General features: G+C 34.1%; 1 protein-coding gene across 5 annotated transcripts in view; it reads right to left on the bottom strand.

The window, feature by feature from the left end:
- ARB2A (ARB2 cotranscriptional regulator A) overlaps positions 1 to 25,832 on the bottom strand; it is a 398,527-nt gene that overhangs the window by 204,814 nt on the left and 167,881 nt on the right. For all 5 annotated transcript variants that reach the window (XM_074328744.1, XM_074328741.1, XM_074328742.1 and 2 more), the window contains one exon: positions 18,471 to 18,689. In XM_074328744.1, the coding sequence (XP_074184845.1) occupies positions 18,471 to 18,689 (219 nt within the window). The remainder of the gene's footprint in view (positions 1 to 18,470; positions 18,690 to 25,832) is intronic.

Raw genomic sequence — 25,832 nt, 5'->3', positions numbered from 1 at the left:
TTCCATTGTGGTCAGAGAAGATTCTTGATAATGATTTCAGTCTTCTTAAATTTATTGAGACTTTTTTTGTGTTCTAAAGTGGTCTATCTTGGAAGATGTTCCATTTGCACTTGAAAATAATGTATATTCTGCTGCTTTGGGATGAAATACTCTAAAAATATCAATTAAATCCACCTGGTCTAAAGTGTTATTTAAGGCCACTATTTCCGCATTGATTTTCTGTTTGAAGTATCTGTCCATTGGTGTCAGTGAGGACTTAAGGTCTGCTACTATGATTGTGTTACTGTCAATCTCTACCTTTATGTTGGTCAATATTTGTTTTATATATGTAGGTGCCCTATGTTGGGTGCATAGATGTTTAATAGGGTGATGTCCTCTTGTTCTATTGATCCCTTTATTATTATGTAATGTCCTTCTTCATCTTTTATTATAGTCTTCCTTTTAAAGTCTACCCCAGCTTTTCCATTTGTGTGAAATTTTCTTTTTCCATCCCTCTTCTTTCAGTCTATGTGTGTCTTTGGATTTGAGCTGGGTCTCTTGTAGACAGCATATGCATGGGTCTTGATTTCTTCTCCATTCAGCTTTTGATTGGAGAATTTAATTCATTTAAAGTGATTATTGATAGGTACATAGTTATTGACATTTTATTATTCATATTTTTATCGTTGTTCTCTCCTTTCTTCTGCTTAAAGAAGACCTTTTAACATTTCTTGTAATACTGTTTGGTGGTAATAAATTCCTTTACCTTTTTCTTGTCTCAGGAGCTCTTAATCTCTCCTTCAATTTTCAATGATAGTCTTGATGGGTAGAGTAGTCTTGGTTGTAGACTTTTCCCCCCCATTTCTTTGAATACTTCCTACCACTCCCTTCTGGCCTGCAAAGTTTCTGTTGAGAATTCATCTGACAGTCTTATGGGAGCTCCCTTGTAAGTAAATAGTTGTCTTTCTCTTTCTGCTTTTAGGATTCTCTCTTTATCTTCATCATTCTAATTATAATGTGCCTTGGTGTGGGCCTATTTGGGTTCATCTTGTTTGGGACTCTCTGTACCTCCTGCGCTTGATGGTGTATTAGTTCCTTCACCAGGTTAGGGAGGTTTTCAGTCATTATTTCTTCAATTAGGTTCTTGATCTTTTGCTCCCTTTCTTTTTCTCCTGGTACACTTCTATGATGTGAATGTTGTTATGCTTGCTGTGTTTACAAAGTTTCCTTAAGCTATCTTCGTTTTTTATTTTTAAATTAGTTTTTCTCTTTATTGTTCCAATTGGGTATTTTCTGCTACCATGTCCTCTAAATTGCTGATCTGAAACTCTGCTTCACCTAATCTATTGTTGATTCCTTCTAGGGTATTCTTTATTACAGTTATTGTATTCTTTATGTCTGACTGGTTCTTTTTTATGGTTTCTATGTCCTTCTTTATGTTTACTATCTCTTTGTTGAAATTCTCACTAAATTCTGTAGGCATTCTTATAACCAGTGTTTTAAACTCTGTCTCTGATAGATTGGTTGCCTCCATTTCATTTAGTTCTATTTTTGGAGGTTTCTCTTGTTTCTTTATTTGAGACAGGTTCCTTCATTTCCTCATTCTTTCTGCTGGTCTGTGTTTGCTTCTATGTATTAGGTAGATCTTCTATGTCTCCCAGTCTTCGCAGGGTGGCCTTATGTAGGTATTCTGTATGGTCCAATGACACCATCTTCCTGATTTCCTGTGTGTGTGCTCCATGAGTGTCTGTTGTGTGTTGTGTGTATTCTCCTGCTGTAGTTGAGCTTTGATTGCTTTTGGTGTGTCAGTGGGTGTGATGATTCCCAGGCTGACTGACTGTGAAGATTGCCTATGCCCACAGTGATCTGTGTGGGGGCTGATCCCACAGAGGGGGAGCCTCCCCCACAGAGCATTGTGCCTGTTGAGATCACCCTAGGCTGTCTGCTTGTCAGGCTAACCAGACAATGCTCTGGTGTAGTCTGAAGCTGGCCTGTGTGTGTGTTGTTTCTTCTGTCTATTAGAAGCGGCTCCTGTGCAGGCCAATTACAACCTTGCCTGTGACTGGCCCGGGGCTATCTGGTAGGAGCTACAAAGCTATATGTGGGTGGTTGCTGTTTGTGCTGGACTGAGGGCATGTGGTGGTGGCCTTGCTGTGAACCGAGGCCAGCTGCAACCAGTGTTGAACCTGGCGCAGCTTCACAAAAGGTCCATGTCTCCCTAGGCCTGTTGCAAATTGCTAGCTGCCCATAAGGCTCAGCTGTCGAAAGAGCCTCCTTAGGTTCACAGGCTGGGGTGGTTGAGCCAATGTTGAGAATGACTCCAGCGATGCAGAATTAGTAAGTGGGGCAGAGTCCTAGAGATAAGGTGTGGCCAGTTGTTCTTACAAGGTTAATGCAGATTTAGTTTTCACACCAGTGCCTGGCCTGAGACCACTTTGCAAAACACCCTGAGAACACTGCAGCCATCCATTGCTTGCCTTGTACCCGCAGATCCCTGATAGCTGCTCAAGAAAGGGTGTGGCTCAAGTTGTGGCTCACTGCCAATCACAAAATTCTCCAGGCCACTGCGGGCCCTTTGATGCTGTAAAAGGCTTCTGCAGTTTGTGGGGCAGGACTGGCCACCCAGGAGCTGGAGTGCTCCTGGTGATACAGTACCACCTGTGTGGTGGGACCCAGGGCATCAGCAAAGTTGTGTGCATGCATGGATTTTACCAGATCAATGCTGCCTCAGATTTTGTCTTTAGCGGGAGAGTACAACATAGGAAAGATGGCGACCACCTATAAACTACACATGAGGCAGGCTCCACAGAGCAAAAATGGCTTCTGTCCCTCCACCTCTCATCCTGAAGCCACACAAATCAGTCTTTCCCGGTAGGTCTCCAGCAACCCTCGAGGTGCCACCCCTCTACCAAAACCAAGGTGAGTGTTTGTATGCAAGTTTGTATGAGGACCCTTTAAGAGGGTGGGTTTCCAGCCACCTTCCTTCTCACCGAGATGAATGGACAGAGTCCTTGCTGATTTTCACTGCCAGATGCTGTGGGAACTCCTCTTCCCAGCACAGGACCCCTGGGCTGGGGAGTCCAGTGCGGGGCTGGGAACCCCTCCCTCTTCTAGAGGAACCTCTGTCACCAAAGTATCCCTCCTGGTGTTCAACAACTATCTGTGGGTTTGGAGTCAGCCCGTTTTGCATCTCTGCCTCTCCTACCAGCCTTGATGTGGCCTCTTCTTTATATCCTTAGTTATAGGGGTTCTGTTCAGCTAGTCTTCAGATGATTCTGAGATTGATTTTTCTGTAATTTATTTGTAATCTTGGTTTGCTCCTGGGAGGCAGCAGGCATAGTGTTTACCTAATCTGCCATCTTAGACCTTCTCCCTCAGGTCAAAACCATTGTAAACATCAAGAATATATAGTACTACATTACTGAAAATTGAAATATTACAGTTTCCAGAAATATGTCAAAAACATCTATCAAATTAATTAATTTAGTGTGCCAAAATTTTGAAGTGGTTTATAGAATTCAACAACCAAAAAATCATGTAAAAGAATGTATACAAACAATTCATACAAAATTGAGTTTATCAAAATCTGAGATATCACATGCTGCCTTCACATTATACTATGAAGCTAAAATAATCAAAACAGTATGGCATTGGTGGAAAAAGATACACAGACAAATGGAACAGAACCGAGAGCTCAGATATAAATCCACACATACATGGGCAACTGATTTTCGACAAAGAAGCCAAAAACATACAATGAAGAAAGTTTCTCAAATAAATGGTATTGAGAAACCTGGAAAGCCACATGCAAAAGAATGAAATAGAATAGATTGAAAAGAAGAGATTGCTATCTGACACCATACACAATAATTAACTCAAAAAGGATTAAGCACTTGAACATAAGACCCGAAACAATGAAATACATAGAAGAAAATGTAGGCACTAAACTTATAGACCTGGTTTCAGAGGGATTTTTGTGAATTTGGCCCCAAAGGCAAGGGAAATAAAAAAAAAAATAAATGAATGGGAACACATCAAACAAAAAAGCTCTTGCACAGTAAAAAACAAACAAACCCATCGACAAAACAAAAAGGCAATCAACTGAATAGAAGATAATTGCAAATGATACCTTCAATAAGTGGTTACTATGCCAAACATATAAAGAACTCATAAAATTCAACAACAGAAAAACAATCTGATTAAAAAATGGGCAGAGGACCTGAATAGACAATTCTCTAAGGAAGACCTACAGATGGTGAACAGATATAAGGAAAGATGTTCAACATCACTAGTTATAAGGGAAATGCAAATCAAAAGCACAATGAGATATAACCTCACACTTGTTTGAATGGCTATTATCAATAAGACAAGAAATAACAATTGTTGGAGTGGCTGTGAAGAAAAGGGAACCCTCTCACACTGCTGGTGGGAATGTAAATTGGAGCAGCCTCTATGGTAAAGAGTATGGAAGTTCATAAAAACATTAAGAATAGAGCTACCATATGACCCAGCAAATCCCTCCAATGGGTATCTACCTGAAAAATTTGAAAACACTTATTTGTAAAGATATATGTACCCATATGTTCATTGCATCATTATTCATAATAGCCAAGATATGGAAACAACCTAAATGTTTCGATTAATGATTGGATAAAGATGTGCTACATATATATAATGACATACTATTTAGCCATAAATAAGATGAAATGTTGCCATTTGCCAGAACATGGATGGATCTTGAGAGTATTGTATTAAGTGAAGTAAGTCAGGCAGAAAAGGACAAGAGCCATATATATGATCTCACTCATATGTGGGATATAAAACAATACACAACAAATTAATCACAAAAACAAATATACAATTTAAAAAAATGTATGAATGGGGAGGATGAAGGGGGTAAGGGGGGAAGATGAAGGGGGTAAGGGGGGTCAAATATATGGTGATGGATGACTAGACTAGACAAGACTTTGGGTGGTGAGCACATAATACAGTATGCAGATGTCATATTATAAAGTTGTACACCTAGCATTTATATGTTATTAACTAATGTTACCCCAATAAATTTAATAAAAATAAAAAATTGAGGTTCTCAATGTAATAAGTTGGATTTAATTTAAAAAACTGTATAAAGTAGTTTGCATATTTAAAATTCAACGCCGTCTATAATTGAATATTTAAGTATCACACTCCTATTATTAATGCTATATTAATAGTTGTGAAAGAAACATTCAAGTCCCCACTGAAAAAGACATTTTCCCTTTCTCATACTCCTATAATGCAACATATGAACTGCTTGGAAATACTTCACAATATGCCTAATATCAGAGATGCTGATAAATATTTTGGCCTCCCCATGAGTTTCTGAGTGAGCTCATAGAGAATTAGGGATTTGGGCTTTTCTGTCTCTATATCTCACAAAGTGTTTGGGCAAATATGACATTTTGTAACTAGTGTTCAACTTAATTGAAATGTGAAGAGATCCATTCAAAGCTGGGTCACTCAACAGGATATATCTTCTTTAGTTTCAAGATACATTTGATATATTGAGTTGTTATCCTGGATAATTTCATGTGCATTGAGTAGAAATTATGTTTTATTCCCTTCCCATCTTTTATCTTTAATATCTAGCACTTACGACAGGGTACAAAATCAATGAAGCTGTACTAACAGAATGAAATCTATAACTGATATTGTACTTTTATCACACTAATAGTTATTTTAGGTATCTTGAAAGTGCCAAAATAAAATTTTAAAGTAAAGGCATTATGCAAACAATTAGGACACTTAGAGATAAACACCTCTATTTAACCCTATCACATTCAGTCATTGCTTCCTAAATTTGCCATCTAGGTTTACCATCTAGAGATCTACCTCTTTTCAATGATATGACATCTAGTACTAGAAGGAATTCAAAACTGCTCTCAATCTGCGTTGGCAAATAAAAGAATGCAACTGACTATAATAATGTGTAAGTAAATAAATAAACATTTGTTGAGGGATCACAACTTATCAAACAGTAGGCAGGTGGTCTTTATACAATTTCTGGGGTCAAATCTGGGGTAACGTGTAAGAAAAAGAATGGACCTCCACATCATCTCTACTAGGGCTATCCCATAAGGCCATTCAGTCTCACACTACACAACTCTAGGGGGTGCTAGATAAGAATTATGTCCTCTTAGAGTTGTGCAATGGAGCACTCCTGTCTTATACCATCGTTCATCCAAGCATGATTCCACCAGTTCTAAAAGGAACCACTGTTTTATGTACCATTAAGAAGAAAAAAAAAACACGTTGCCAATAATCCATGATATGCCATTAATTTTTAAGATGCATCCTCAATTCAGAAATGTTACAATGTGATAAAAGGTTTTAAAATCAATGAAAAAAGATGATAATCTGAGTAATCTTCAATTGCCTGAGCTATGTATGCACAAATAATAGCCTTTCTTTGATGGCATCATTATATATCCAGTCTGCACAAGAATTCTGAGGGAATTTTTTCACACTCCTGTGTGAAACCAAAACAAAGAACATTAGGAGTGAATGATGTATAGTTAATGTAATTCACATATAATGCACCAAGATTTTCAAATTTATATTCTTCCTCTTATCTTAAAATTGATTATGTTAGGAACAGTGTTTCAACTAACTTTTAGGTTCAAATCTAAATTACTTAATGGCCACTTATCCCTTTCCCTGCTTAATAATCCTCTGTCTCTGTCTCGCTGTCTCTCTCTCTCTCTCTCTTCACCCAAACCCCTTCAACTCCATGAGTTGCAGAGACAAATCCTAGACAAGCCACTTTTGAATATGAATGGAGGGAAAAAAACTGATTCTAATATGAACACTGCAACAACAAGAATGGTAAATATAAAACCTAGATGCCAGTATCAGCTTTGTCAATAATTATAGTGCAACCCTGAGCAAATTATATAATTTCTCTGAATCTCAGTTTCCCCATCTATATCTAGAAATAAACTAGTTGAACTTGGTATGCCTCTAAAAAATACCTACCAAATTTCAGGTATTATCTTTTGGCACCACATTCTGGTAGAATCCTTTTCATATAAGTAATGTTCTTCTTAACAGTAAATGAATGTGGGCTGAATGAATCGTACACATACCTTTTAATATGGAAAAAATATGCCTCATTGCCAAAAATTTAGAAAAGCAACATTTCAAACTACCTGAGTTCCCCTTCTCAATAACATAACTAAAAGAGGTTTTAGTTTTGATAGATTTACTTAATTTATCAACGTAAAATCTGAATTCTAATGTTAAACTTTATCTGCTGATTCAAAGTTTTCTGTGAAAATTTATTAACCCATTACATAGCCCTGGAAATTATTGGTATTATTGTTATTGCTTTGGTAGAAACACAAAACTTTGGCTCAGAACATTTAAAAGACTTTCTAAAGGAAAAATAGTGACTGTTAAAAAAATGTCACTTTTCTCTTTATCACTTCCTGAGAGATAATTTTCTGAAATTTAAGACACCAAATTGGACATTTGGTATGCTATATTACAGCTTTTAGGAAAATAAATTCAGGTATAAGAACCATTTTGAGGACCAACAGAAATTAAATAAATTCATCTTGGTAGATGAACAGTTAAGATTAATATCCAAAGCTAATTTTGTCTTTTTCCTGGGTTCTCTAAATGATCCACTAATTACAACATATTAGCTATTATTTTTCAAGGAAAAAAAGTCAATGTTTTCTTCTAGTATTTAATTAATAAAAATGACATTACGAATAACGTTAATATTATATAAGTTTGAGATGGAATTGATACATATGGTGTTTTCAGCAGTAATTTCACACTCTGGACAAGTAAACCTAAACATATATATAATTTCATAATATTTACAAATGCACATATATACAATTCAAATTGAAATGAGATGACTCTATAATAGAAATATTCAAGTCACTAAATAAACGTGTCATATTGCCCCACTATGTTACCCATGAGGTGCACACAGAAGTGCTTACATCACTGATAAAGCTGCAGTATACAGATCTGAATACTGCAGTGGCTCTAAAACACCAAAGGGGATGGACGGGGTAGCAAGATGCTGATGGCTGAGAACAGGTCTAAATTTACCTAAAAACGAGATGAAATCAGAGTAGAGATAAAAAAGTGATCGCCTGCAGTAAACAACACTTGAATTAACTATGTTAGCTGATTCAGGCTTCCCCTCATCTCCACCTGCAGTAACTCCAAACTAGTTAATACTCTGCAGTCAAGCAACTCACACATCTCAGATGAATAGTTTGGGACTGAGGCAAAAATAATGTGTGAGGGTGTCTTACTGCCAAGGAGAGAATGTGGGTCCTAGGTTCTGCTCTCAGTTTATCTATTCATTGCAACCTTCTAACAACAGTTTTTGAGTAAAATGTTGCATTATGGGAAATACTATTTGTCTTTTATCACAGCAATTGCCTTGCAATCCAAGACCCATTTATCCATTCACTTATGTATGTGTGTATGTATATATTATATACACACAAAGAAGAGAGATCTTAGAGAATCACCTGTAGATTCACTCTTGGCAATAAAGCATAGTGGGGAAAAATAGGCTTTGCAGTCAGAAAGACTTGGGCTCAGATCTTGATTTTGTTACTCTTATTAGGTATATGAGTAAGTCTATTTATACCTCTGAGTGTCATTTTACAAATCTATAAAGTCAGGGTAATAAATGACACAACTGTCAGGATTGCACAAAGAAACAAACAACAGCTACTTCTAACTAGACAAATGGATACACAGGGCTCCAGCAACGGGGGGAGGGAGTTGGGGGCAGAGAGTTTTAAAATGTCCCTTCTTCCCAAGAAGGGGGTGGAAGTTGTGAAAATGCAAGGACTAACACTTATAATCAAAGCTAAATAGAAACATGGTAATTTAATTGTAGTTTAGACAGTTACTGTCACATGTTAATCTTAGACAAGAAATAAGAGGAACCCAGTTTGGAGAACTAAGAAGAGCATGGCTTCAAAAATGGAGATAGACTCGTGGGCAGATGCAACTTAGATTGTACACCAAAGATATTACAATAATTATAGTTAACATTAATTGAGTGAATACTATGTGGAAAAACCCTGCACACATGTGCCAGACACCAACACCTAGTTCTTAACCACTAGAGTAAGTCTAACACAAAGTAAGGTAAACACGAAATAGGGAGACAGCACTAGTAACAGAGAGACAGCACCAGTAAGGAACTAATAGCGTATGGCAGTAAATTAGACCCCAGCTGCATGGCAGAGATAATGATTTGAGCTCTCCTGAGAAGCAAGAGGCCATCCATTTCAGGGGGAAAGAAGACAACGCAAGTTGTAGTCGCTAAAATTCCAAAATGGACACATGACTCTCCAGGGCCTCCTACTGTTAGGGAAGACCAGTTAGACAACAAATTCTAAATCCTCAAATTCCACTGGACTGGTCATGTGGACTGACATCTTAGTTTCAGTGCAGTGGGGTGGGGTGGAGAATAGGGGAAGCAGTCTACACACAGTGCTCCCTGAGTCCAGATGAGAGGAGTTAACAGTGGATAGGCCCAAATGCCTTAATAAACCAGTCCTACTCTGTTCCAGTGTCTCTATTTCAGCTTAAATAGCTACTCATAGTGTGGTAGTTTCATGTTGCCTAACATAGCAACTGAAAATAGTTCTTTTTCTAATCATATGAACTGCTTTCTTCCATTTCTTCTTTCGTTGAACTCTAGAAAAGAGATGTAGACCAGTGGTTCTAGAAATGTGGTCTGCAAATCTCGGGGGGTTCCTAAGACCCTTTCAGGGAGTCCGTAAAATAATACTAACAAATCATTTGTCTTTTCACTGTGTTGGCATTTGCATTAACAGTTAACAAGCAATGGAGAATAAAAGTGCCTGTGACAGCATGGATCACAGCAGTGGTACCAAACTATACGAGCAGTCCTTGTATTCTTCACTGCCACACACTCAGAGGGGAAAAAAAGGCAAGTTCTCTTAATAAATGTCAATGAAGCAGTAAAAATTACTTTTCTTCAATCTCAATTTCTGAGCATATGTCTGTTTAATATTCTGAATGTGAACTAGAAGGTATACATAAAGGACCTGAAAACCAAACTATGCTTTGATTGTTATCTGAAGGAAAAGTTGTTGAGCAATTGTTGAGTTGTGAGCCACAGAAGCCACATTTTTAATGGAACACTCTTTTTATTGTAAGACTGATAAACTATGATCATTCAGATTTCGGTATATGGAAGCCATTTTCCTGAAAATAAACAACGTAAACCTGACAATCCAAAGAAAACAACTAATTGTTTGTCGCTAATGATAAAAATTGAACTTTCTTGCTAAAATTAAAATTTTGAGAAACTCGCATCCTCTCTGATAAGCTTGATAGTTTCAATTCTTCAAAGCTTTGCAGATGAGATTTGTAGCAATATTAATAAAAGGATCTTTCTGATACTACATAATAAAATATGTCAAACATTTGGAAGATCTGCATAACTCAGTGAAAACAATATTTTCCAAATGACCAACACATCGTGTTATAAAATCATTCATGGGTAGAAGATCCATTCCGAGTATCACACAGACCAATGTATTTTCATGGAACAGAGTATGAAATGCTCATTGATGTGTTTTAGATTTATGTAGCAACTAATCTCTAAGAAACTACCTCTTGTTGAGTGTTGGTGTAGCATCAAAGAAGAATATCCATAACTTTCTGAAAAGGCTATTAAAATAATCCTTCCTTTTGCAATTGCATATCTACATGAGTCCAAATTTTCTTCAGGAATGTCAACAAAGACAATATATCACAAGACAGTGAATGCAGAAACAGATATAGGAATTCAGCTGTCTTCTATTAAGCAAGACATTAAAGAGATTTTTTAATGCTACACTTATTACTATGTGTTTTTTTGTTTTGGAAAATATAGTTATTTCTCATAAAAATGTTACTTATGCTATTATATAATGGTTTTATTATTGTTATTTTAAAATACTTTAAAAGTTTGTTTTAAATTTTTTTTTTTTTACAAATATCAGTAGTTATAACCCCTATAAACAAAAACACTTAGTGACTTTAATAATGTTTAAGCATGTACAGAGGTTCTGAGACCTACAGGTTTGAGAAGCACTGACTACAAAACCATTTGGTTAAGACCTCACTTGGCTGTAATTCTCCCCATATTTCCCAAGGAAAAGGGTGTAGGGAGAGACGAGAAAGGAAAGAGGACATACTGAATAGTAGGTATTCCACTAGTTGTTTTCATGTATGTTAATTTACTTCATTTATTCCTTAAAACAATCAAATGTTATGATTATCCCTATTTTACAGATGAAGAAACTGAAAGTCAGAGAAGAGTGGTGATTTGCCCGAAGTTACAGCTTGAAAGTGTCAGAATTAAGATTACAGCATGTATCGCTTTGATACTGAACTTCTTATCCTTTTCACTACATCATATTTGTAGCAGAATCGCCATATCAAAATTGGCCAATAGCCAACTCTAACCCATAAATGCAGAGACATTGTAATTTCTGTTCTAAATATCTGTTTTACTAATTTCTAATTCTTCATTTTTGGCTTGTTTTTAGCAAATCCAAAGAATGCTTGGTATTCCCAATAATGGCTGTTATTTGGGTTTATAGAACATTGCATTAATTTTCTGAGTGTTGGCGTATTTCATACTACACAGTATCACAGTTCTTTCAACCTCACACTAGTCAATATCAAGGGGTAGATTTATATAGTGCAAGTCTGTCTCTTTTGCTTCTTAGGTTCATGTAAGCAAGCACTTGTTTAAATATACATTAATCAAATATCTATTAAAAACCCACTGTACGTTTTTTAGGATTTGGTAGCATGAAACATGAAAACACAAAGATTGATTTCTGATGATTTAAAACAGAATAATGACCCTTTTAATTCTAGAATTAAACAATTTTGTGGACAGGTTCTCTGAAATCAGGTTTGATCACAGTTTCCCTTTTAAATGAAAACCATAAAAGGAAGAAACTAAGTTATGCTTTAGTGAACATTAAATGATTATATTACTACTGCATTATTGAGCTTTCAGAAAATGCAGTAGTAATAACAGTGACCTTCTCCTAGGGGCACACTCTTATCAGGTGGAAGCCACTTATCTCCTGGCCTCATGTGGAACCACTTCAGCTAGAGTAACATTCCCTGTTTCTTTACCCATCCTCGCCCTTTCTTTCCCACAGGCAGAGTGACTTGCCTGATTAGTACACTTGGGAGAAGAAACTGAGTATGTTTGACTCAGTCATTCTGGGCATCTTTCAAATCTACTTGCAGGAAGGATGCATTCCAGCTTGCTATGTGAAAGGTAAAGGGGATGTTTGGAGGATGGGTGAAAATTTGTTTTTTGGGGAAATACATTAGGAAGTCTAAATTCAGCCACAGATCTGAGCCAAATTTTCCAGTTGACACATATCAATTAGTAAAGCTGGTATTTTGATCTCCTTTTGTCTGACTCTTACGTCATATTGCTCACTGTTCCAAACTCAGGAAGGTAAGACAGGAATATTATTTTTGGTACTAGGTATCAAAAGATATAAGAGCAGGTACCTTGAGAATTGGATTCCTTCTCAAAGGATTCTAAACTTGAGAAATGACAGGATATTATTGGCCCTGAATTCCCAAGACTATGTGCTAGATACTATGTTCACATTACATATATTATCATCATTTCACTTTTCAGAGACAACACTGAGGAGTAGGGAAGTTAACTTGTTTGAAATCACACTACATTAAATGGAAGAGCTGGTATTCAAAGGCAGGCAGGTCTATCAGACTCTGAAGATTTTTAATCTCACCTCCATACTATCTCTCAGCAATGGGTATGATTCTGAAAGTTATTCAGACACTAAAAACAGAAAATAAAAAATTATTATAATTTTCCTTCAATGACTACAAGTTTTAAGTTCATTTGGAAAAAAAATCTAAATGCCTCAGAATGTAGAAAATGTTTAAAATAGCAAATTCTCATATTGATTATTAAGTTACTAGCTAAGCCTATTATTATTTTCTGTTTCCAGTTATATTTTAAAAGATTTTGAAAAGGGGAAAAAAGGGAAGAAAGAAAAGATATAGCGTAATTGGCGTATTCCGTTTCTGAGGAATGCAAAATCTAGTATGTACAGCAGCAGCCCCTGGTGGTCTAAGGGGAAAAATAATGTATCTATAATTATGGGGGTGGAAATATGTTTTTAAAAGAATATATGTACATATTTAGCCACTTGACTCAGTTCTCAACCCAACACATTAAAAAACAGATGCTTTAAAAATGATTTGTTGGCAAGATGCTTGTTAAAATTTTATCAGTTGCAATATTAAAATTCATTATGAATTAATTAACACATGATATAAAAATAAAATGTTTTTGTTTCATCGTTTTACAAAGTACTATAACCAGTGGTGATTAACACTGGAAATTTTGGTATCTTAATATGTGTTGCTCAAAAGGAAACTAAATTTATAGGATTACCACTAAATTGATGACATTTTCTGTCTTCACTCTTGAATTCAGTTGGCAGATGTTTTCGAGAACAAAAAATTCTGTCTTATTACAAAACATATTAAGCAGGTTTTCCTGCCAGGCATGTCTGACATGATGTTTATTGCCTAGACCAAATCAATCGCCTTAATAAGCCATAATATATGCCAGAAAGTACATTAGTTCATATTTAAGGAAAGTTGCCACATGAAACAGTAAGTACTTTGATCTCTCAAGCTCTGCTCCTAATGCATTAGAAATGTGCAACATAATCCAATAATTAGTCATATCTATTTATACTCATTTAGTAACTAAAATATAATTATACTTTGGTATAATTATAATCTTTAAAGTGTATACTGGATATGTGTAAAAATTTGAAGGGAGATTTTGGCCAGAGAAAAAGAAAATTCAAATACTTCAATATACTAGGAAAATAAAATGGTTCCAGAGATTAAACAATTATTGATTGTAATATAAATGAATTGAATTTGGTTGCTAAAACACTAGATAGAAATGACTCAAGTGGCATTAGCACAGAAAAGAGGTACAGGGAGAAGACAGGATATTTATTAATCTTCACCAATATTTTGGACATAACCCAAGTCAGAACACCCAAAACATTTTTTTAAAAGAAAGCTTCAGTTTATCAGAGTTGGCTGTTCCTGAACAATTACAAAAATTCACATGAATGCTGAAAATATCAGTCAAAAACTAGGCACAAAATATCTCGCATGTTAAGGAATAAGATTTTTGTGATGGACGTCAACAAGCAATCAATCCATAAATATTTGAGTATCTTCAATGTGTAATGGCAGGCACTGCCAAGATTCCTATTCTGTATATGTCGCCTCCCCTTTTGGATTTTTCCTTGTGTGGCCATATTATTTCCTTTCCCCTCTCCACTCCTAGCATTTATTATTATTTTTTTAATGTTCTGGGTCTATCCTTCTCCGTTAGTTCCTATCACCACAGCTCACAACCAAGTCTCTTAAGAGTTATTCAAGCAGTTCCAACCCAGTATTACATAGATCAGCATCAAGTCACTTTTGCCTGTTCCACCTACGTCAAGTTCTTTTAATTGAACTTCTTCCTTAGTTTGAGTATTGTCCTCTTATGCTTCAGTTTGATACCAGAATAACCTTCATTCTTCTGCTTCAGGTCACATTATCTAGGTATCTTAGACTAAGGCCTGGTCTTTCTGCATTGGTCTCCTTCCAGGGGATTGGATTCTAAGTGAGTGGGATTAGTATCAGTTCCTGATTCGTTCACAGTATGCTCTGTACTATTGTAAAAACTAGCTCATATATGCTTATTGTTAAGGATTGACAGGCAAAGCTAAAAGATCCCAGTGTTTGTAGGAAGATCTGGTGGAAAGGCATGAAAGATAAATTGGCAATATTAATAATATTATGAGACAAAACCACAAGCAATATCTCAAGATAGCACAAGGTTGGGTCAATTCCATATAAGTACACCAATCATAATAATTTCCATGAGTCATAGTAAGGAGAGCTCACTGATCATGGTGAAAGGAAAAGGTGGGATATCAGTTTGTTACTACACCATGGATAGAATTTGGATTAAGGGAAAGAACAGGAAGGAAAGTTACAGATCCCATAAAGCGCCAAGTGTATATAGGGTGGAGCAAGTACAGCAGCCTGGCTGTATTCTTATCAGCAAGCGTGTGAAACAGAAATAGTAGTAGGTCAGTATGAAATATTTCCATTTGGATCCATAATTTTAGCACCACAATAATGTAGCTAAAAAGGAAAACAAGATATCCCACATTTATATATTCAGATGTAAATGGATAAATCAATCAAGTTATCAAATAAATCTTGACATACTTTTTATCATTACTTTATGGAATGTCTTCTCAGCCACTGGATTGGGTAAGAACCAACAACGTAATTTTGTTTGTTTGTTTGTTTGTTTGTTTGTTTGTTTGAATGTTTCCTCATAGAAAATCAGACTCTAATAATGCAGGACATATTATAAAAAAAAGTAGTATTTTGGGATTTTAATCCTGGCTCCACCATATTATTTACCAAATAAAAATTTATTATGAAGGTCCTGCTCTACCAATACTTATGAAGGCTCTGTTCTAGGCGCTGGGTATGCAGCAGTGAGCAAAACAGATTTAAAACCCTGCCCTCATGAAGCTTATAGTAAGAGCTATGTGACATTGGGAAAATTACTACATTTTGACCAACAGTCACCTCATCTGTAAAAGTAGATCAATATTAGTGATCCTATTAAAAGAGAAAAAAATGTATTTTAATATATAATACAATTTTTATTTATTATTTATTTATACATTATAAACATATGATATACAATTGTTTATAGACAGTGAATAGTGTCTATTAAACGATAATGGGTCAAAAATCTATATAATCATCAGATGTAGTTTACTACATCATATCATGATTTTATTTTAATTGGTTTGATTTTAATATTTCAGATATATATTTTGTTTTGAACCAGTTAAAACAATGTAGTAAAGAAGAAAGGGAATAAGAATGTACAGTAATTAGAAGTCCTGGTTTTAACACTTAGTTCTACCATTTATTAGTTATGTGACCGTAGACAAAAATGGACCATCTGTGTAGCAGTTTCCTTAACTATCAAATAAGTATGTCATTTTTGATCACTTACCTCATAGGGTTGTTCTAAAGAATAAATAATCAATTTCAAAATGTAAATGTTTAAGAAGTACATAAATAAAAGTTAATTTTTCCCCATCACATACCACGCTCTGTGTCTGAAATTTACAAATACTTGTGATTTGGAAATATGCAGAGGGAAGGAGAATGCTAGAAGTCACTTCTCAAGTGGATCTAAATCATCTAAGAATTAATGCACCTCACATAAAATGAAACATTCTTCTCTTTCCTACTGTAGGATCATGCCTTACTATATAGCAGTTATGTTTGAAGACTATCAGGTTAGCTCTGTTATTTTGCACAGTTCTGGAAGATTTTAAGAGAAAGATGTTTATTAAGAAAAATAACATTTCATAACTAAGACTATCAGGTATGAAGTTGTGTTATCTACATTAGTCTATTTTTGTCTTTTAGTGCTTTCATTGAGAATCTAGACTGATGAATGAAATGGGACAAGAAAGAAAGAGGCAAAATACATGGTAAGGAAAGACATAAAAATGACAGAAGTGTAAAAGAGATGAAAGAATTAAAGAAAAATGATAAAGAGAAAGAGAACATATATTAACAATGAAGCAACATAAAAAGATTTTTTCCCCTTGGTGTAAGAAAAAATTGATGCAGGAATAAACTAAACAGATGTGAAAAACAGAATAAAGAAAATGCACACATACAAGAGAACAAAAAAAAAATCAAAGCAATGGTGACAACATAAAGAGAAGAGATAAAACCTACAAGACAGATGTCACAAGTGGATGCTTAATCTGTACGTAGAATAGGCAAATAAAAGAAACTGTTTAAGAAGAAATAAATAAGAATATACAACATCACTTTTTGTGTGTGTTTTACACAGGCCAGTGACTACTCTCAATGATTTGTATATTTCCAAAAAAGAAAACTCATAAAATTCATATTTGGAATCTGGATATCAGAGGTAATTTTTAAAAAACCCTGTCTGAAGATGGTAGTTGACAGACTGGATCATATAATAGGAAGCTGAGGACAGCTGGATAAAGGCAATGATGACCCTGATGCAGTCATAGGAAAACTGTTATTCAACTGCAGTAGAACAAGCAAGCTACTTACTGACTTGAAGTCTAATAATTATTTTTGTTTTTCAAATAATATATTCAATAATAAGATGTTTTCAGGAATTTAAATATTGCAATCTGCCAAACTTTTACTTGACTCATTGTTTGACGTACTTTGGGTATTCTTGGTCAGGACACATATTTTTGGGTCTTGAGAATTTATATGCTGCTTTTACTACTGCTTACCTGTCATAACTTACTCAACAGACTGGGCTATAACCAAATGTCTTGAATGTTTGGAGTACAATTCCCAAGAATATAGAGATTATGCCTTGAATTGGAAGTATATTAAAGAAATAATTTTGAAAGCCAAGATTTTTTTCCATCAAAGGTGATATGAAATATTTTATTAATGAGCTTTTCAAGTAAATGTAAAAAGAACTCAAGTTGATAATCTCAAATTTTACTGTTTTACAGTATAATTGATAAAATGTTAATTTGCTTGTTTAAATATTCTGAATTACTCACTTTTAAAGAACATATCAATTTACTATTTCACTTACCCAGTAGCATTTTGACATGCTTAACTATTAAATGGTATTTCTAGCATCCATAATAAGGCCTACGAAAAGTGCATCAGTCTGTCTCATAAATACATATAACGCACAGTACACATATACATATATATATGTATATATATATGCATTATATATATGTATATACATGTATCAAGCAGAATGTGTCAAAATGCAGATAAAATTGTTTGTGCCCACTACAGAATTCGAACTCCTTGGGCAGTAGTGCTACAAGGATTTCATGCTGCTAGCATTACAAAGTGCAAAGGTTTAATTGGCGAGAAAAGAGCAAAGGACAGAGTCCCCTCATTACACTATCCCTAAATTATTCTAGCTTAAATATTTATTAAGATATTAATTACTCTTCCTCCCTCCATCTGCCTTCAGAAGTTAAGCTGAGACACCGTGGATGGATGGTTGCTCGTAGGAAAACAATGCATTAAAACTATCACCACCCATGATGAAGACTGATGTTTTGTATGGTGCATTATTAATTGTTTTTGAGACTTATATAAAATATCCCACTGATAGAAGAATACTGTGTTTGCAATTCTGAATAAAAAACAGAATACATTTCATTCATGTAACAATGGAAAATGATTAAAAATTAAAGAATTAAATTTCTTTTTAAAAATAAACAAAATAATGTATATGAAATAAAATATAAAGAAAATAATGAAGGAAAGTAATGATCTTACTTGTTACTTACTCTGATATACAACTGCATCATTTCTTTTTCTCTTTGAGGGTTACGGTACTTCTCATAGAAATCACGTCGCTTCTTTGTTTCTTTAGAGACTTTATCTTTCCTTTCCCGTTTTTCTGCTGGTTCATATGAACTATCAGAAGAGGATTTTACACGTATCTTCGGCTTTTCTACCTCAATATAGTTTTCGTTGGGATTCAGTACTATTACTCCATATCCTTCCTGTTTTGAAATCAAAGAAGACAGCATAATTTAATCCTAGAAACTATTTCAATTAATAAAAAAGTTCTTAAAATCCCATGTTATTTAGTATATTTGCATATTCATTAAAATATTCCATTATGCAAGATTATAGTTTTAATTTTTCTGAAAGTCATTTAAAATTGTTTGCCAATATTGTGTATGTAAATAAGCATAGATTATATATAACAAAAACACATACTTGTAACATGAAGATTATAAAGCTTAAGTTTTAAAAAAAGTACTTCAGATCTTCCAGAGCCTCAAAAAAGATTGAAATAAATTATCAAATAAAAGTACACTTTCAAACCACATTAATATTTATAATATATACTTTGAGAAATTAACCTCTTTGAAATTGAAGTTTACAATTTAAACTGCATTTTGTTGGAGTTTCTTTCCTTTACATGTGATTTAATAAGCATTTTTATTTGCTTGAATGATAAAAAAGAAATATAATGTAACATTCTACAGATTTACATGTCTATATTATCAGAAACGTATAATGTCTACCTGTGCACCCTGGGCTTTTTTCAACTTTCTTCTTTCAGGAAGCCAAACAAATCATAAAACAAAATAAACCAATGTCTTACTATAATGGAAGCAACTGAATGAAATTTCTTTCATTTTTCAACTACCATAAACATTTCTCTTTATAGAGGACTAACACCAGGAAACAAATTCCAAAGTTTAAAATACAGCTTACTGAGCTGTTAAAACTTTTTAAAAGTTTTAAAAACATGTTGTGCTGTCTGGTTTAATTTTTGCAACGCAAACATTTCTGTGATTATAATTAAGGGAACTTTGATATTTAAATTATGTTACAACTGATGGAATATTCTAACCCTGAGAAAATAGAGAAGGGTAAACGATTACCACTGACAAGCCTGCACAACACAAATTTTTGAAAGTATTATGTACCTTATCTTTTCTATTCTGTACTTTGGGTGTCCCAATTTTACCTTGTACAATCTGTAGGGTTATACTTAAAACATTATGACAAAAACATCAGAGCTACAGAAAATAAAGCTTTAAAAAAAAATCATCCTTACTAAAAAACAAACAAACGTATATTCATTCCCAAAACTGTAACTGTGGAATCTTCTACTTTGTTTGAAATTTAATTCTTTAAAAAAAAACTGATAGCATTAATACTAAATTAATATTAGCACAGACTAAATTATCATATTTTTAAATGTGCTACATTGCTACATGTAGTTGGATTTTTTTTTTTTACCAGTTGATTTCACAGCCTACGTACAAACTTCACTGGGATTGTTTAAACACCCCCCACGCCCCCCACCCCCCCACCCCTGCACCCCTCCACTCCACTAATCAGATAATATTATTGTCTAAAACCACGATATGGTTTGGAGATTTTAAAGATCATTGAAATTCTGGTTTTAGTGGTAGGACTGTTAATTAAGATATCGTTGTTTTATATATATGAAAACTATCAAATATATACCAAACTGATTAACAAACTACCACATATTCTTCATACATGTTCAAATACCAGACATGTTCAAAAACTTTTAGATAAATACCTCTTTCATGAAAGGCTTATAAAATACTTTACAAGATTTTAAATTTAAACGTTCTACATCAAAGCACAAGAGAAGTTTTTTTTTTTTTTTTTAAAGTTTCTTAGCTGGTAAGTCAAAGTTTTACCAACAAAAGATATTTTATTTGGTCCTGCTTTATTCTAATCTGTATAGCTATTCAAAAGTCTTGTAATTCATTGTAATCACTGTCAGGTAGACAGATTGTCACTTGGTGATTTTCTACAGTTGGACACACTTGACTAGTTATTAAAATCACATTTGAAGGAAGTTCTTACCCCTCTTCCTTGTGCCTCTTACAACTTTTCACACCCTTCTCAAATTTCAGCTATATCTTCTCCTCCCACCAAAAGTAAGTTAAAGAACATTGTTGCACTCTGCTAAACAGGGTGAAATAGAGGCATTCAGTACACTGTCTCTGGTGTAAGGAACATAGTCAAAAAAGGTCACCATAGGCCAAAAAGAAAATTGCCTCCTTACTAGATTCTGTACCGAGAGTAAGTGGTCTCCTGTCATGTTTTTTCCCTGTCTTCTCTGAGTGAATTGAACTTTAAACACACACACACACACACACACACACACACACACACACACACACACACACTCACAGAGTTAGCAAGCCCAAAACAGAATCTTAGAATTCTTAGTGATATACCAAATTTTAACGATAACTCGAAAAAGTTTAAACACAAGGCAACAAAGTGGGACTTTAATAAATTGATAGAATATGAGCATCATCTTTACAAAATGAATGAATTCCCAATAAAGATAACCTCTCTAGACAACATTTATAGTTACCAGAATTATAAAACTCTTACCCTAATTTATAACTAATCACTAGAAAGAGTATTTTCATCATATCAGGTTTATTTGAGCAGAACTTTTTACTTCAATATTTGGAAATCGTAGATTGAAAAAATTTTGTGCCTATTTGATTTTAAATGGACTCTGAAATTTGATGTGTCCCTTCTACGTAAGTATAAAAAACAGACACACATAAATCATCAAAGAAGTAGTATTTGTCTAAGTTATTGATTATGTAACTGAAAATTACATGACTCATTTGTCCAATTTTATAAAGACACAATATCAATTTTTCACTGAGGCATCAACAGATGAAAAATGATTCTATTTTTAAATCACCACAATATAAATCAATTAAAGAAGTTTTATTATTTAGATTTCAACAATGAATGTTTCTCTTTAAACACCTGAATTATTTAGAAAATATTTTATCATTTAGATATTTCATACTACCAATTTAATTAATGAAATAACAATCAAGAAATATTAAGGAACATTTTTTGCAGAAATGAGAGCTAATTTTAATAAATGTCTTTGTTTCAAATTCAATTACCATCCAGTAAAATCTTACATTTTTCAATTAAAATTCTCCTGATAAATTAATTAATGCAATATTCACAGAGACTATTCATAACCATTTTATAATGAGTGGGACATAGCTAGTGCAACAAAATAAATTTAACTATCCTATTTACATGCTCTAACGATATGCAGTAAAACTTCAGCTTTTCCTCTATTTCTCTCTCACATAAACACTGGTAAACAAATCCCTTTATATAACAAAGCTACAAAGATTTTTGCCATGTCAATATTAATATATGAAAACCAAGGAGTCAAAGAAAATAGTCAAAGTAAAACAAAGCATACAACATCCAGTAGTTAAATATAACCATTTTAGGTTGAAAAGTATCAATCTGTATCTTTAAAAAAATCAAAATAAATACCATTTAAAAAGTTATTTCCTTCTACTCCTAGTAATTCCATCAGAGCACAGAAATAAGTACAAAAACAAAGGTCCTAGTTTGACCTTTTACAAACATACCCATAAAGTTTTACAGAAGTATAAAATCAGGCATCAAATACAATATTATAAAAGAATTGTGTGTTGCCATTCAAACAAGGGGCCTCCATTACTAATGCCTAGGACCTTAAACATTTTATATTGAATTATTATCCTTTTAAATTATTCCTCAAACATGCTAAATTTCTCGTAAGATAAAAAGTTAGGTCATTTCAAATATACATTTGAAGACTTTTGTTATCTTTAACAAGATAAAATGATAAAATTCATTATCTAACATTCTACAACTAAATAATAAAACTCCTGGCATTTTTTTTAAATGATTAACCCAAATCAATTCCAATACCCAACATTTCAAGACACAAAGCACACATAAAGTCGTTAATTAACCCCTATGTTTGAATGCACAGTCTAGTAGATATCAAGAAAGTAATCAAGAGGACAGGTAAAAGTAAGTTATATCTCGTTTTCTCATTGTGTTTTGTATCTTTTTGTAGCTATAACTGTAGATTCATTTTCAGACTGTGTTTATAAGGTATAAACCATGGGATCTGAATCAGGAACCCTCAAAATTTTATTAGTAGACATAGTATTTTATTCAGCACAAGTACTTGCTATGATTTAAACAGAACACACAGGCCTCTGGGCCTTCTTTACTTTGATGTCTATAGATGCACTTACCAATAAATAATAGCTCATTTATCATTCACTCAACAAATGATAGCATAGGTCAGAGAGGTCTAAAACAGACAGGTGATGCCAAACACATAGAACCAGAGGAAATCATACTAAAGAAATTAAATCAGTACAGAAATGTACTTATCAAGAAGTTTCTACAAATAGATATGATTTTTAAACACCTGACTAAAACCAGAATGTACTTTTGGCCCCAAGAAACCTTGCTAAAACTGAAGATTTATCTAAGTTGATTTATCTGTTAATTACCAATTATAAGGAAAATGAAAAATAGGAGCAAATTCTACACTTTTTCAAGTCTCTTGTGGTTGGCTAAATAAAAGATCAGCTGAAAGTACTCAGCTCTGCATATTAACCTTCCAATACTGCAAGCCACATGTGACTAAAGGGGTCAGGGGCCAGAGGAGAATCCTTTGACCTGTGGAACTATCCATTTTGGTCTTCAGGCAAGGCTCTGTAAGTGATCATTTTACACAGATTTATCAATCATATTTTTCAAGTTCAGCATTCTATCTGCTTAGTTTGAAAGAAGATAGGTGCTCATCCTCAAGGGAAATGAGCCCAAGGTGTTTTATCTATAAGCTACAACTCCCCATGGTTAAAAAGGACTAACCAATGTCCATTCATCTTTTCTGGAAGATGTATGTTGTGTTCATTCTCATCTTTTTCACAAGGAGGGTATGTATATGTCACTGTTGCAACATCCTAGGTGCAACAGTGAGATGAGGTCATGACAACCAATCAGAAGTCACTAGTGAAGCGTTAAAGTAAACATAGCTGCTGGAGCTGCAGCTCTGCTTGAAAAATGCCCCCTCCATTATTTCAGCAATTTTCTCAAGACGTGACCTGGGACTGAAATGCCTGAAATGTCACTTGACTCTGTTTTGTGCTTCTTCCCAATATGCATTTAGGTAACAGTACCCTGCTAATATTTGTAAAATGTTTGTCACAACCATGCTTCAACATGTAGCTCCCTAAATGTTGTATTCCATGGTACAAAAATACCATAATATGGACCAACACAGATTATCCCAGTAAATTTCCAACTTCAAATAGCTCATCAAGTTAGTCAGTAAAAGAAAACATGCCACAAAAAGTTTTCAGAGGACCACCTGTTGTCTATTATTTTTACATAGCACTTACTCATAAATCATAACACAGGGTAATTAATCAAGCTGTCAAAGAGAAGGTCAAAGGTTATATGGTAGAGTCAGAAGGTCATGCATGGGCTGATAGAGGTCAGGGTCACACTGCATTCCTCATTATCAAGTTGGGATGAGAGACGGCCCAAGCAAACAAAAGTGAAAGCAGATGGAGAAGTGAGTGGATAAAAAAAAAAAAAAGAAAATTTCACAAACAAAAAGAAAAGTGAAAGAAGACTGTCAGCTGCCTTCAAGTAGAGAATAGAAGAGAAAAGAAATAAACTGAAATGTGCTCAAAGGAGCTCAAGAACATAAAGAAACTATAGTTTTATTAATTAAATAAGTTGAATATAACTTTTCTTGGCCATTTTATTAGTGCATACTAAGCAATATTAGAAAACATATGTTTGCTATGTCTATACTTTCCCTAGTTAGTGCGCTCAAGATAAATTAAGGTAAAGGCAAAGAGTTCCAAGGATAAAGTATGATTACAAAAAAACTACCCCAAAACTTATAATATGAGAGGTTCCCCCCCCTTTAATATTGTTTCAGGACTATAACATAGATGCAAATAGCTTTAAGCTACAGAATAGGTAATTTTTCAGTATGATACAAAGACATCCACAAACAAACTCATCATAAAAGTCCTTTTGAATAACCCAACAGTTATAAAATATTTTATTATTATGCTGGCCTGAATTAGATGCAGAAAACTGTGTAAAATTAGCTGTCACCCTTTGCTCAAAATCTTTGTTAATCTCATTTTGAATGTTTGCAGCTTTATCAACACATGCATCAATGTCAGCTCCTTGGTTACTGAACCGCTGTAGTTGGAAGAAGATATAATTAAAATGTTTTGGCACAGAAAAGGTGAAATTGTATCTTCCCTTGTTCCCTTAGGAGTCTGTAAAACATGAAGGATATATTGACAAACACACACCCTTGTCTCTGGTTCTGACAGCCCAGGCCATCCAAGGGCTATTTATTTTAAAACATTCACTTTGCACTTACCCTTATTTCCGCCTGCTCTGTTTCTAACTTTCCCTAGGTTTTAGAATATTATGTTGCTTAAACTTCACAAATTTCTCTTCTAATCACCAGTATCTTACTAAAGCATTCTGTAAATGTACGATAGCATTATAACAAACATATACCATTCATTATCAAGGACAAAAATATGATTTAATACTATAATATTATGAAATCTTTTATATTCTTTGCTTATTCTTATAAAGAGACACAAATATACACCCACACACTTACACATTAAACTAAAAAGAAGTAACAAGCTACTATTGTTGCCCAGTCAATGACAGATCAAAATCCCTAAATGGATATAGGGGACCCTGCAGATATATCTCCTTTATTAGATGGTCCCAAGTGGACTTGGATAGACAAATTTATCTTATGAACTTTACTGTTCTGCGTGCTAGATACGCCTTTATGCTTAAGAGAGCTGAATGAAAGTCCAATGTTCTCCTTACTTCTTATTAAAGTCCACTATAAAATTGTGGAAATATTGTAGTTATCAAGCTACAGATGGTGGGAACACGGTTTTTCAAAATATTATCACTCTGACCTCATCAGATACCATAGAAATATATGCTTAAGTTTTTAAGTCACTCTTAAAACCTACTTAAGAACCATGGTACATAAATCACTTTATCTTAAAACATGCCACCTTTCTCTTTTTTTCTCAAATAAATATCATGTTTAAAATATTTTTTGCTGTTTCTTCAAGAATATATCAGTACTTTGCTTGTGGTTCTCAAGTCCACTTGCAAGGATGAGGACATAATGATCTCAAGTACTCACTGAGTCAATAATTCATTAAAAACTGATTTTATGCAGCAACAAATATTTATTAAGCAGCTACTACCTACCAAGCACTCTGCTAGGT

This window comes from Rhinolophus sinicus, linkage group LG03, assembly GCF_036562045.2.
Source record: "Rhinolophus sinicus isolate RSC01 linkage group LG03, ASM3656204v1, whole genome shotgun sequence".
Lineage (NCBI taxonomy): Eukaryota > Metazoa > Chordata > Mammalia > Chiroptera > Rhinolophidae > Rhinolophus > Rhinolophus sinicus.
The sequence above is the reverse complement of the archived record's forward strand: the minus strand, read 5'-3'. Positions and strand labels throughout refer to the sequence as shown.